The following is a 14,118-nucleotide window of genomic DNA, read 5'->3' as shown; positions in this document are numbered from 1 at the left end:
TTCGAACTGTTAAATCCAGTAGGGGAAGTCCTTAGCCTTTCCAAGTGCTCTTCTGGTCTCTTGCATGAGCAAACATTAGAAGATTCTGTTCTGTTACTATGTGATACTGATGCTGTTTTTCATAAAAGGTTTGGTTGTGCTTGTTCATCTTATGTCATGATATTGAAACATGTATTACAAAAAAATTCACCGAGGCAACATAGTATTTAGAGAACATTTTCCATTTAATGTCCTCCTGCTTCCACCTCCCAAGCACTAAGAATTACAGGCTCGTGCCACATCTGATTTTATTGTATAACTTTCCGGACAAGACAACTGTCCACGACAGAAATTATTTTTTGAGACAGAGTATTACAATGTAGCCCATGTTGGAATGGACCAGGAGACCCAGGGCTTCAGCTTGCTGCATGCTGCTGTTCGGCTTGAGCCAAAAGCCAGGAAGAATTTTCACTTTAGGTAACTACAATTAGAAAAATATAGTTCAGTCAGAACATAACAGAAAATAGACTAGATATCTTATCTCTGTTATTATTATTATTATTATTTTTTTTGTGAAGGATTCAGTTGTAAGAAAGACATCTTGCCGGGCGGTGGTGGCGCAAGCCTTTAATCCCAGCACTCGGGAGGCAGAGCCAGGCGGATCTCTGTGAGTTCAAGGTCAGCCTGGGCTACCAAGTGAGTTCCAGGAAAGGTGCAAAGCTACACAGAGAAACCCTGTCTTGAAAAAACCAAAAAAAAAAAAAAAAAAAAAAAAAAAAAAGAAAAAAAAAAAAAGAAAAAAAAAGAAAAAAGAAAGACATCTTGCCTCACATTAGCATTAGGTTGTGGGGTTTTTTTTGTTCGTTTGTTTTTTTTACTGGCCTGAAACTGGCTATGTAGCTGAACTTCAGCTACTTCTGCTTCCATCTGGGGAGTGGTTAGATTAAACATGTAGCTGTGTGCCTTTGGCCTGGTTTATGTAGCGCGGTGGATTGAACCCGGTCCCTCCATGCTAGCCAAGTACCCTACCAACTGAGCCACGCCCCCAGCCCCCAAAGATCGGTTTTGCTCTTAGCTTGATTATGAAATTTATGGTTAAGCACTTTGATTTTTCAAGCACCTCTTATCCCCTTCACTTTTAAAATATTTTTTGTTTTAGGGTCTCATATAGTATGGCCTGGGATGAACTTCTGAACCTCCTGCCTCCATCAAGTGCTGTAATTACAAAGGTGCACACAACACACAGCCCTCTTCGGCAATTCTAATGCCAAGTGTTCATTGCTTTCGGCTTGCAAATAAAAAATATGCTTTAGAAGGTCGCCTGTTTGCAGCACCTAGGGGAAAAATGCTGGTGGTATTTATTTATTGACATCCTTGTTCTCTTACTTTAGCATCCTTAATAGTGCTCTTTTTCCTTGACCTACTTTCAAGAGCCTGCATTAGGTGTGGATTCTTGTAGCGTGTAAGCAGTCTTCCACAGTGGCGAAACAGATTTATTTTAGAAAAGCTCTTGTGCCTTAAAAACCGCCTGGTTACAACGTTAATCATTTCGGCCTGTTTGAATTCTCTCCAAACTATACTTTTCTTGTGCTCGCTGCTAGGTTTTCCAGAATGAGAATTAAACCTCATTCTGTTCCGATCTGATTGTTTTCTTTGTGGCCTCCAACACCTAGAGAGCGTGTTCCCAGGAGGCGTTCTTGGGTGGGCACAGACACCAGGGCAAGCGCCGGCTCCGCACTCCGCCCTGGCCTCCTCCAGCTCCTCTGCAGACCGTGCACTCGCCGGGGAACCGGGGCCGCAGAAGCCTCGGCTCGCTGCAGCCCCGCACCGGGCAGCCCGCCCCGCACCCCGGCCTTTGTACGTGCGCCCAGGCGTGCCAGCGCACCCGTGCACGTGACCCCGCCGAACGTGGCATTGTGTTATCACGTGACCCAGGTGCGTACGCGACGGAGCGGGCTGCGAAGATGGCGGACGACGAGGCCGAGCAGGAGCGCCTGAGCGGCGGCGGCTGCGCGGCGGAGCTGCGGCGCCTGGGCGAGCGGCTGCAGGAGCTGGAGCGGCGGCTGTGCGAGAGCCGGGAGCCCGCCGTGGAGGCAGCCGCCGCGTACTGCCGGCAGCTGTGCCAGGTGAGCCCCTCCCCCTCCGCGGGCCTTAGCGGCCGGAGCGCGGGCGGTCCGCGCCTTTGTGTTCGGCGGCCGGGCTGGGCCCGGGGGGCCTCCGGCTCCGTGCACGCTGCCGGGCTGGCGCCGCGGGCTCCCGGCTGGCCCTCGCGCGGCAGTCCCCGGCCCCCGGCCGGTGCGCGCAGTCGCCCGGCCTTTGTTGTGAGGTTAGGCTCCGACCGTAAGGTCTTTGTTGATGTTCTCGAGCCAATCCCGCCGGACCTGCAAGCTGGGAGTGGCGGCGGCGGCGGCGGCGGCGGGCGTCTGCGCTGCGGCCGTTGCCGCTGGCTGCTCTCCGCGGTGCAAAGGAGCTGTCACCGTTCCGTAGACGGTTGTCCCTTGGGGGCGGCTTTTCCAGTGTCGGTTTCTCCTTTACGTTCCGGAAGAGTAGGATTTCCGGCCCCCTGCATCCCCACCCCCACCCCACATTTCTTGGGTTCTTTCCTGTTGAGTGTCTTTAGTTGACAAGGGATTTGTGCTGGGGACAGTTTCAGACCTTGCCATTCTTTTCTTGCCCAAGGACATTGCTTTCCAGCAACGGGTGCTAACTGGGATTTAGAATGTTAGTAACAATTTGCTTATGACAGAAATCAGAGTTTGGGTCTGCATTTGGACTTAATCACGAGATAACGCATGAAATTCCAAGGAGCTGCTGCCTGCTGTGAAGAACATTGATTAAATTGCAGAGGAAATAGACCGTTTTCACATTACAAGTGAACCTAATGGATGTGTCATTGTTGAGATTTTGTTTTGGAAACACCGAGGTTTGAACAGTGGTGGAGCATCATAGGATGTCAGAGTTACGCTTTCACTTGCCAGCCTCCAGGTTCTGAAATCTTTCTTTGTAGGCTCAGGGTACCTGATCACATTTAGAAGAATCTCCATTGCTGTATGCACTTGATGCTCATACGTTATTTGATGGCTTTTAATTATTTTAAAAAGAACTTCATAGGCTTGAGGGTGACTTGTTTACAAATATATGCAGTCAGAAAGTTGGAGGCAGCATTAGAGAGTCATTGTTTTAATCTTAGTATTAAAGAATTTTTGAAATTTGCTGTTTTCTCTGCCCTCTAAGTGCCCACTTACTCTTACTTGGCCTTTATATGCGAAACTTACTTTAATATACTATGTATGTAATATTTATAATACAATATTATTTAATATTTTAGTATAATTTATGAATAAGAAGGCTTTCATTCATAACTGGAGTCCACTTTTTGGGGTTTTGCTTGTTCAGTGTACTCCACCTTTTGGGGGTTTGGTTGGTTTGTTTTGAGAAGGAATCTTATTGTGTAGTCCTGGCTGGTGTTGAATTTTGGGTAGTCGTCCCACTTCCCCATCCCAAAAGCTGGAATTGAAGATTTGTGCCACCAAAACCAGTCTGGAGTCAGTTTTTTAACCTGTGGGGAAAATATTAAAGTCTATTTTAGTTTGGCGTATTAATTCCTTTGTAGTGTCCACCAATGATGGTCTTAAGGATTAATAACACTGAGAAAATGAAGTCTCATGCAATAAAGACTATAGGGCTCTTTCTTCTTGGTGACTGATATAAAATATCACTGTGTGTGTGTGTGTGTGTGTGTGTGTGTGTGTGTGTGTGTGTGTGTAAAATAGTACTAGGGATTGAGCTGAGGGCCTCCAGCATGCTAGGTACACAGCAGCAGCTCTTAAATGTTACTTTTAATGAATGAAACAGTTTTTAAAAATAAAAGTAATTTTCTATATTGGGTTTATTAAGTGATAAGTCTTAATGTACTTAAATCATTTTTTATCTTGCCAACAAAAATCAAACAGTAATGAAATAATCAGTGGTGGTTTTCAAGAATTATGAATTATAATTCATATTGAGGGCAGAGTATTACACAGCACAGTCTGGCCTCAAACTCAGTTAGTGGAGGATGACCTTAAATCTTTGATTTTCCTGCTTCTATCTCCCCAGTGCTGGGATTGCAGGTGTGTTCCCCGATGCTGGGTTTTATTCCACGCTGAGGGTCAAACCCAGCGTCTCTCGGGTGCTAGGCATGCACTGTAAAGGCTGATTTATGCCCAAATTATGAATTATAAAGGTGATCTCTAGAGCTGGTGTACAACTCTAATCCTGCATCTGAGAGGCTGAGGCAGGCAGGTGGGATTTTGAGGCCACCTTGGGCTACATAGAGAGAGAATGGGGCGGGGCTCCAACTCGGACCTTTGTAAGAATGGTGTCAGGACACCAACCTCAGTTAACCTGGGATTTAATGTTAGAAGTAGGAGGAGCTAGAAATTAAGTCTTGTTTTCCACCCTTGGAATTATAATTCAACCTTTTCTGCATCTTTCTCCTGTAGAACTGGGCTGTTCACATGCTTCAGAAAAGCCAGAATGAATAAACTTTTGCCAGTCGCTGGGCTTCAGAGATAGTATTCTGTGAGCATTGAGCAGTGCTCAGTTTTTAAAACTCCTCACTTTTGTGTTTGTTTAAAGCTTGTTCTGGTGTGTGTGTGTGTGTGAGTGTGCATGTGCCACAGCATGGAGAGATGAGAGGAAGGTTTGCAGGAGTCAGTTCTTTTCTTCTATTTTGTGGGTCTCAGGGATCAAACTCAGAACTTGACTGGCTGAGTCATTTTGGTAGCCCTATTTTTATATATTATTAAAAATATTTTTTAAGATTTATTTTATCTAATATGTATGGGTATTTTGTCCGCATTTGTTTGTACATCTTGAATCAGAAGCCTGAAAAGGATGTCAGATTCTCTTGAACTGTTGGGGGTCTCTGCAACCACCATGGCCAGCAGGGCATGACGACGGACGGACGGACACGATCTGAGGGTGAATCAGGTTGGCTGCCACCGCACTTTATTGAGAAAAGATTACACCTTCCATTACTGTATAGTTGGACATAGGATTAAATGGGTGAAAAGGGGCATGTGAGGTGGGGTGTGGCTTGAGGTCAGGGCTTGAGGAATCCAGCATTGACCTTGACAATAGGCACTAGCCCTGTGTTACTGGAAGGGCCACAAGTTCCTCCTGCCAGAGATGAGAAGAATGCAGGAACTTTCCTCAAGCCCCTAAGGGAATAGAGACCCTTACCCAAATGCCTAATCTTGGGAAAAGGATTTCTGGGGAGCAGACACTATACTACCAATTTCTTGGTCTTACTCTGTGGGCCTGTTCCCCTCATAACGCTCCCAAAAGGGAAGGTCCTGGTGTCTTACTCTTTTTCCATTATATTGCACTATTCTGATTTCTCTACATTTATTAACTGAACTCTTGCCCTTATGGCTTGACAGGCTTTCATCATTTTATGGCTGAATAGTATTCCGTTGTATATGTGTCTCATGTTTTCTTTATCCATTTTTGATAAAGTTGATGGGCACTTAGTTAATTTCCTATCTTGGTTGTTGTGAATTGTCTCCACTGGACATAACATACTGATTTTATTTCCTTTGGATGTGGACCTAAGAGTGGGATGAACTTGTTGGTTTTTGCTCTTTTTGGGAGGCCCGCCACCCAGCTCCCAAATAAATCACACAGGGAGGCTTAGTCTTACTTTTGAGTGCCTGGCCTTAGCTTGGCTTAGTTTCTAGCCAGCTTTCCTTAACTTAAATTACCCCCACCCACTACCTTTGCCTCTGGGTTTTCCCATTTTCTTACTTCCTTAAATCTTACTCTTACTTCGTGGCTAGCTGGGTGGCTGACCCCAGACGTCCTCCTTCTCTGGCTGCCAGCGCTCTCTTCCCTGATTTCTCCCTCCATATAGTCTGTCTGCCAGCCCCGCCTATCCTTTCTCCTGCCTGGCTATTGGTCAGTTCTTTATTAGACCATCAGGTGTTTCAGACAGGCACAGTAACACAGCTTCACAGAGTTAAACAAATGCAACATAAGCAAAAGTAACACACCTTAAAATAATATTCTACAGCAGTGGGATTTTTGGCTTTCATGGGACTTTTGTGGGTTTCTGTTTGTTTTGTTTTTGTTTTTTGAGACAGGGTCCCTCTGTATAGTGATGGCCATCCTGGAATTCAATTTGTAGACCATACTGTCCTCCAACTCACAGAGATCCACCTGCCTCTGCTTCCCAAGTGCTGAGATTAAAGGCGTGCACCACCACTGCATGATGTTTGTTTTAATTTTGTCTTTGATAATAACCATTGACTGGGTGAGGTTGATTCTGTGGTGGTGTTTTTCTTCCTTGCAAATGCTAAGCTCATGCATTATCATCTAGCTGTATCCCTAGCCACCTTATTGTGGTTTCAAGTGGTATCTTCCTGATAATTAGTGAAGCTCAGGATTTTTTTTTTCATAATACATCCTTCTGAGAAGAGTCTATCAAAGTGTTTTTTGACCATTTATAAGTTAGTTTTTTTGTTTTTTGCCATTGAGTTGTTTGAATTGCTTATACATTCTGGATTTTTAACCTCTTGTTAGAGAAATAGTTTGTAAAAATGATGTTTTTCTTTTATTCAAAAGGTTCTCTTCATCTTGTTTCTTTTCCTGGACAGAAGTTCTGCAGGGACTTTTAGCTGGGTGTAATACCTGTCACCTAATTTTGTTTTAGGGCTATATCCAAAAAGTCCCTGCCCACTGTTTTTTCTTCTAGTAGTTTTATAGTTTATGAAGTCTTTAATCTGTTTTTTTTTTTTTTTTTTTTTTGGTTTTGTTTTGTTTTTTTTTCCGAGACAGAGTTTCTCTGTGTAGCTTTGGAGCCTGTCCTAGAACTCGCTCTGTAGACCAGGCTGGCCTTGAACTCACAGAGATCCGCCTGGCTCTGCCTCCTGAGTGCTGCACCACTGCTCAGCTCTTTAATCGGTGTTGAGTTGTTTTGTATATAGTGAGAGAAAGGAGTTCAGCTTAATTTTTCTCCTTATGGATGTTGGATTTTCCCAGTTCCACTTACTGACTACAGTATTCTTCCCCAGTGTATGTTCCTGGCACCTTGTGGAACACCAGTTAGCTGTTGATGGTGAGCTAAAAATGAATTTGTTTAAATTTCGAATTTGACTTCAGCAGGAATTGGGCTGGCGAAAACAGTGAACACACAAAAATAGAAATCACTTATGACCACTAGTTGACACAAAAGACCCTGGCCTCCATGTCATCCCTCTCCCCTGCTGTGCAAGTGAAGAGAAAAAGAAAAGCCTAATGTTCTACTCATTGGGAAGAGTGCAGAGCAGTAGAACATGGATGTATGAGAGAACTTGTTGTAGCTCTTTAATTTTCCTGTTTTTTGAAAGTTAGCTTAAAATTATTTTTATGTAACTGAATATTTTAATTATACTACATATTTGCTTAATATTGGCTCACAGTGAGATCGTAAGATCCCCAGGGATAATCTCTGACATTGTTTCAGAATATTTTCTCTAGTTCCTAATGTAAATCTGGCTGTCTAGCGGGAACCCTTTGAATGGTTACGTTGCTGAGCTAGTGCTGACAGTATTTTCATTGAGTATTTACTGCTATGGGTCAGGAACCACCGCCATGATTCCTGGTGTCAAGTAGCTTACAGTCTCCAGAAGAGAATAGTAATTTTTAATGTAATTTGTCTTTTTTGTTTCTAAGATGAATACAGTATAATGGAAAGTTATTTGCTTAGGAATTTAAATAGAAACATTCCAGCAGAGTTCTTAAAGGCACTTTAAGATAATTATTCCTTAAAAAAGAAGCCAGTTTAGTGGTTGATCAGTAGTTTGTTTGGGTATAATGTTTGTTTACAACATTGTATACTGGGATGCTTGTTGATTGTGACTGTTTCAAGTCTTTGTTTTATGGTGCCTGGCTCCTGTTTTTAAACATTTTACTTGTTTTGACTGCTGGGGATTGAACCCCAGGAGTTGGTGCTAGGCAAGTGGTTTACCACTGAGCATAGCTTAGCATCTGTTTTAAAGTTTGATATGGAGTTTTAGAATTGGCTCTCTCACTCTCTCTCAGCGTGCGCGTGCAGACACACATTCTAACGACTTGGTTTGTGATGGTGGCATTTAGTCCAGTAAACTTGCGTTCTGAATTACTGAAGTAGGATTGGGAGACCTGCTCGTGGATGTTCGTCCTCCTCCCTGATAGCCACTGTGGTGTTGAGAAGCAGTGAACAGGAGGGTTTCACATTTAGATAAGTGAGTTCCAGCAGTACAACCAGTTTAGAAATAGGGTCAGGTAAAAGAGCTTAGAATTTAAATTAATTATGCTGAACATAGGAGTTAACAAACCTTTACCTCCTTAGCACAGTTGCAAGCAATTACTTAAAACAGCTGTCTAAAGCAAGCTGCCACTGACTCCCAGCCTTTTGGCTAAACTAAGGGTCGAGGTCCAGCAGGGCTCAAATGTAAATGAAAGAGAATGAAGTGGAGCCTGGTATGATGGTTCCCACTGTGAGCCCTGCAGTGAGGAGCTCCGCTGTGGGAGGTTTGCTGTGGATTTGAGGCCAGCCTGGGCTACATGATGAGACACCCCCCACCTCCCCCATGTAACTGAAATTCTGAACTTTTCCTTTTTTTCCCCTTCTTTTTGAAAGAGTCTCACTCTGTAGCCCTGACTGGCCTGGAACTTGCTATGTAAACCAGATTTGCCTCAGGCTCACAAAGATCTACCTGCCTCTGCCTCCCAAGTACTAGGATTAAAGAAATTCTGAATTTTTAAGGAAGCATTTAAACCAGGCCTTGTGGCATTGTGGTTTTTGTACATAATCCCAGCATTCTAGAGACAGAAGCAGGAGGAATGAGCGTTCAAGGCCAGCCAGGTGGCTGGAGAGATGGCTCGGCCATTGAATACTTGCTGCTTTTCCAGAAGACGCTGCCGATTTACACTTCGTTAGGACTGGAGATGTCAGAAGGCCGTGTATCATTAAATAAAATCGTTTTGCTTTTGCATACTGAGAATTGAAACTGGGGCTTGGTGCCTACTAAGCAAGCATTCTACCACTGATCTATCTTCCTAGCCATTTCCTTTTGTCTTTTGTGAGAAGGTCTTGCTGAATTGGCCTAACAAGCCTTGAACTCAGTGTGTAGCCAGACAGGCCTTGAACTTTGCTTTCTTTGTTTTTAAACTTGCTTATTTAGGGTATGGGAGTGGGTGGAGAGTAAGCCGAGTGTGGAGCTCTGAGGATAACTTGTTTCTCCTGTCACCCTGTGCTTTCCAGTATTGAACTAAAGTCAGTCTCCTTGGGCTAGGCCTGAACTTTTTCAATCCTTCTGCTTCATCTCCCTCCCACCCCCAGTAACTGGAGTTACAAAGTGCCACCAGGCCTACCTAAGATGTGCTTTATTGTTAACGTTCTGCTTTTGATTGAAAATGTCTAGTATGTCATATGTCACAAAGGACTACATGTATGGTGTATATACCATATAGTCTAACATGTATGTAATAAGTTGTACTACCTAGACTTGTGTAATGTGAGCATACTCTTTAATATTAGAACAGTAACAAAATTGCCTAGTGATGCATTTGTCAGAATGTTCTCTGTATGTGTGTGTGTTAGATTTATTTATTTATTTTAATGTGCATTGGAGTTTTGCCTGCATGATGTCTTAGGATGCCAGGTCCCTTGGAACTGGAACTACAGACAGTTGTGAACTGCCATGTGGTTGCTAGGAATTGAACACAGGTCCTTTGGAAGAGCAGCCAGTGCTTTAACAGCTAAGCCATCGCTAGCCCCTGTATTCCTGTTATTAAGCAACACATGTGTATTGAAATGGGTAGTAAATATTCAGATCCAAAGAGGTACAGTGAAAACTTGACCTTTCCATTTTGAAACTTTGTCTCCTTTCTAGGTAGGTGTGTGTGTGTGTGTGTGTGTGTGTGTGTGTGTGTGTGTGTGTGTACACACGTACATATGGCTGTGGTGGGAACCTTAATAGTTGAAGGTAACATACTCTACCTTGTACCTCCCTGTTGTTTTCTAGTGCTTGACAGATGGAGTCCAGGCCTCCATGCTAGGCAAGTACTTGACATTGAGCTACATCCCCAGCCCCATTTTGTTTTTTATGTGTGTGACTCAAAATACATTGTCTAGATAATTTTGTAGCAAATCATATAACTCCTTGGCTTTGTTTTAAAATTGAACAACAGTCAGGCATAATGAAAACAAATGAACAGTCACTCATAATGAAAACAAACGAACCTGTGTAATCTCAGCACTCAGTGTAAATTACAATGTGAAATCTTGTCTAAACAATAACAAAATCCCAACAATAAACAACAAAATTCTGCCTGATAATTGTGGTTTGGGATTGTGTCTTACTAGGAAATTATTGGTAGATATTTAGGAGAGTAAGCCATTTATTTATTTATTTATTTATTTATTTATTTATTTATTTATTTATTTATTTATGGGTGTTTTGCTTGAATGTGTGTATGTGTACCATGTATATCCCTGGTGCCTGTAGAGGCCAGAAGAGGGCACGGGATCCCCTGGGATGTAACTCAGTGGTAAAGTACTTAACTGGCAGGACCAAAACTTTAATTTTTAAGTTTTAAAAATGTAAGGGCAAAGTGTTTGAAGCTGCATAGGCACATTCCTTAAGAAACTAGCCTGATTTTGATTAGGGGCTACCTCAATTGGTAGACATATTAAATTAGAATATAAGATGGCTTGCTTCTTAATTAGGGATAATTACTTTAGGTATTGAGGGAGTAATAATAGGCCATTTAAGTTTTAAAAACTTAAATAATGCTCATGGGAAATATTTTAAATCTTCATAATTAGTGTGGTTTTGCATAATGAAGACATTAAGTCCTACTTTCTAGAATGTGCTTATGTCAATTTTAGCAAAGGAGGAAACTTAACCAAACTTCTTTCTCCTGCTTTGTATGCTTTGGTCTGAAATTAAAATGGGGGATGAGAAGATGTGTTCTGTAGTTGCCCTTCATACCTTTGTTTCTTGGTTTGCTTATTGATTTTTCAGTGCTGGAGAAATGTAGTAGAATATTATTTTAACGTGTATTACTTTGGTTTATGTTGCATTTGTTTAACTCTGTGAAGCTGTGTTACTGTGCCTGTGTAAAACACCTGATGGTCTAATAAAGAACTGAACAGTCAATAACAAAACAGGACAAAGGAAAGGTGGGTGGGCCTGGCAGGCAGAGAGAATATATAGGAGAAATCTGGAAGGAAAAGAAAAGAGGGAAGTAGCCAGAGAAGGAGGAGGACTCCAGGGGCCAACTACCCAGCTACACAGCAAGCCACGGAGTAAGAGAAAGATTTACAGAAGTAAGAGAACAGGGGAAAGCCCAGAGGCAAAAGGTAGATGGAATAACTTAAGGAAAAAGCCAAGCTAACGCTGGCCATTTATAATTAAGTATAAGCATTCATGTGTGATTTAATTGGGAGCTGTGTAGTGGGCCCCCCCAAAAGAGTAAAAACAACCAACATTCAGCATATTGGATACTGAAATTACAACTATGAACTACTATACCCTTTTTTAAAACTAAAATATTTATCTATTATGTGTATGAGTATTTTTGTATCCATATTTGGATATGTACCATGTGTGTGCCTGATACCCACAGAAGACAGAAGAGGGAGTTGGATCCCCTAGAACTAGAATTACAAGTGTTAGTGAGCCACCATGTGGATTCGAGGAGCCAAACTTAGGTCTGTTCGAATCCACTGGGAGAAGCCAAAGACTTAGACTCAATTCAAATTTAGATTAAATAAATTTATTCTTATTGCTAGCAGAAGGATGGCAGCCTTAGACAAACAGCATGCCATGAGAAAGGGGTGGTGGATCAAGGTGGCCATCAGAAAGGTGTGTATTATTATAACTGTCATGGAATCCACAGCTGGGCAGGAGAATTGTTTGACTTCCCTCAGTTGTTTCTTACTTTCCCGCTATGTAGTAATCAAAGACCGTTTCATCCCTTTCCCATAGTGATAGGCAGCTTTTACAGAAGCAAAGGCAGCTGTTCATACGTCACGTCCATTATCCTATTCTATCTCACCTGCAGGACACTAGAATCTCCCAGCGCAAAAGGTCAGTGGCCCTTAAGGGATGCCTGGCTCCATATTAAGTTTCTTTAGTCACCCTGAGGGACCTGTGTAAATTATTACTCAGGTCTGAACACTCTTATGACTGAGATAGAGCAGTTCATTTCTGGGCAGTCAGAAACCCAGTGCCATCAGGTTAGGACTGACTGTCATGTCCCACAGGTCCTTTGCAAGAGCAACAAGCATTTTTAACCGAGTCATCCCTCCAGCCCCGTATATTTTTATTGACTCAATCAATCAGTTTGAGATAGGGTCTGAGGTTGTAGTTCAGGCTGGGTTCAAACTCAGTGCTTCTTCTACCTTAGTCTCCTGAGAGTTGAGGTTCTAGGCATGAGCTACCACACCTAGAACCTCTCTCTGCTCGCTAATCCCAGCCTTAAAAAAAAGCACTCTACCCCTTCACTATGACTTTGGAAATGTTGTAGAATGGCCTTTTCATTTTAACATGCTTCTTCACTGTGTGTTTAACTTGGTCTGAGTTCTGTGATTTGATTGTTTCTGTCTTATACAATCTAATAATAGCATCCTAATTCTTATCTTAATCTTAGATCTTTTTGCTTGTGAAGTCTTCCTTTTGTCTTTCTTCCTCATTGGTAGTCTAGTGCTTGAAATAATATTTCTAAAATTTAGATTTTTTAGGAACTTAAGAGAATCTGTAGATCCTGAAGTTTAGCTTGTGCCCATAAGATGTAACTTTTTCTTGCCACTCTGAAACAAAATTATTACACACAGTGCTTAATATGTAAACTCCTTCCTTCTCCTCCATGGAACTCAGGCCTTACACCTGTTGGAAAGCACTCAACCATAGCCTTACACTCTGAGTGCCTTTTTTGTTTTGCTTTGTTCTGTGGGGTCTCATTGTGTACAGGCTGCCCTCAAACCTGGTCTTTCTGACTACTGCGACTGCCGTGTGAGTTGTGCTATTCTGTTTTCACTTATTTAAAAAAAAAATAGTACTTTTGCTTTCATGGTCTACTAGTAGATCATAGTCAACAGTTGGAAAAAAACTTTTTTGGTAGGGGTGTTTTGCGTGCATGTATGTTTGTGTATCATGTGTATGAAGTACTTATTCCTCGAGACCAGAAAAGGGCATCATATCCCTTGGAACTGGAGTTGCAGACAGTTGTTAGTTGCCATGTGGGTGATGGGAATTGAACCCTGGTTAGGAAGAGCAGCCAGTGCTCCTAACTGTTGAACCGTCTCTCCAGCCCTAGAAAACATATTTTTAGGGGATCTTAGGGCCTTACCTGCCAGTAGCTGCTCCCAAGGTTACGCTGGCCTTTTAGTTGGCTTGACCAGATCATTCTTTTTTTTTTTTTCCTTGCAATGCTGTGACTTGTATATAGGGCATCTGAATGCTTTTAAGGGTTCTGTCCCTGAGCATATTCCCAAATTCCCTAAAACATTCAACTTGACTGGGAAAAACATCAAGTTTAAAGTAGTTGTTTTTTTGAGTCAGGGTCTAATATATCCCGGACCTGGAATTCACTATGTAGCTGAGGATGACCTTCAATTCTCAGGTCAAACTCCATTACTGAGGAAAATTAGAACAGGAACTCAAGGCAGGACCAGGTGTAAGAAACTAAAGCAGCAGAATGCTGCTTACTTGCATAACTCAGGACCCCCTCCCAGGGGTGATAACACCCACAGTGGACCCTGCCACATCAATCATTAACCAAGAAAATGCCCCACAGACTTAGCCATGGGTCACTCTGGTGGGGCCATGTTCTCTGTTGAAGTTCTCTCTCTTCAAATGACTCTGGCATGTGTCAGGTTGACAATTAACCGGGACAGTTGATAATTATATTTTCAAGTCATCTGTTGTTATTGCTTTGAAAATAGCACAATCACTGATTTTTACCTGTTTGTTTAAAGCCTGCATTTTAGAGAAGGTAAAAGACTTTTTGCAGTGGTACATGCAGGTGGTATGCTAGGTGGTTATTGTTATTAGAGATGTATTGATGTAACCAACCGTCTTATTAAATAAGAAACACAGAAACAATGTAAAAGAGAAAGCCGAGAGG

The 14,118-nt window shown here is 42.4% G+C and overlaps 1 protein-coding gene and 1 long non-coding RNA gene across 3 annotated transcripts in view; one reads left to right on the top strand and one right to left on the bottom strand.

Moving 5' to 3' along the window:
* Positions 1 to 270: 270 nt before the first annotated feature.
* Positions 271 to 1,992, bottom strand: LOC121827201 (uncharacterized). Of its 2 annotated transcripts, none has more exons than XR_013049050.1 (2): positions 1,865 to 1,992; positions 271 to 460 (listed from the first exon to the last, which is right to left on the bottom strand). It is a non-coding gene; the product is annotated as an uncharacterized LOC121827201 (long non-coding RNA). The 2 variants fall into 2 exon arrangements; XR_013049049.1 differs by having other exon boundaries at positions 1,404 to 1,934.
* The window catches only part of Znf292 (zinc finger protein 292), an 80,641-nt gene continuing 68,466 nt past the window's right edge, over positions 1,944 to 14,118 (top strand). Inside the window, exon 1 of the mRNA XM_006975317.4 lies at positions 1,944 to 2,105. Within this exon, the coding sequence (XP_006975379.2) occupies positions 1,944 to 2,105 (162 nt within the window). The remainder of the gene's footprint in view (positions 2,106 to 14,118) is intronic.

Source organism: Peromyscus maniculatus, chromosome 2 (genome assembly GCF_049852395.1).
Source record: "Peromyscus maniculatus bairdii isolate BWxNUB_F1_BW_parent chromosome 2, HU_Pman_BW_mat_3.1, whole genome shotgun sequence".
NCBI classification, from domain to species: domain Eukaryota; kingdom Metazoa; phylum Chordata; class Mammalia; order Rodentia; family Cricetidae; genus Peromyscus; species Peromyscus maniculatus.
This window is presented reverse-complemented; position numbering and strand designations above follow the sequence as displayed.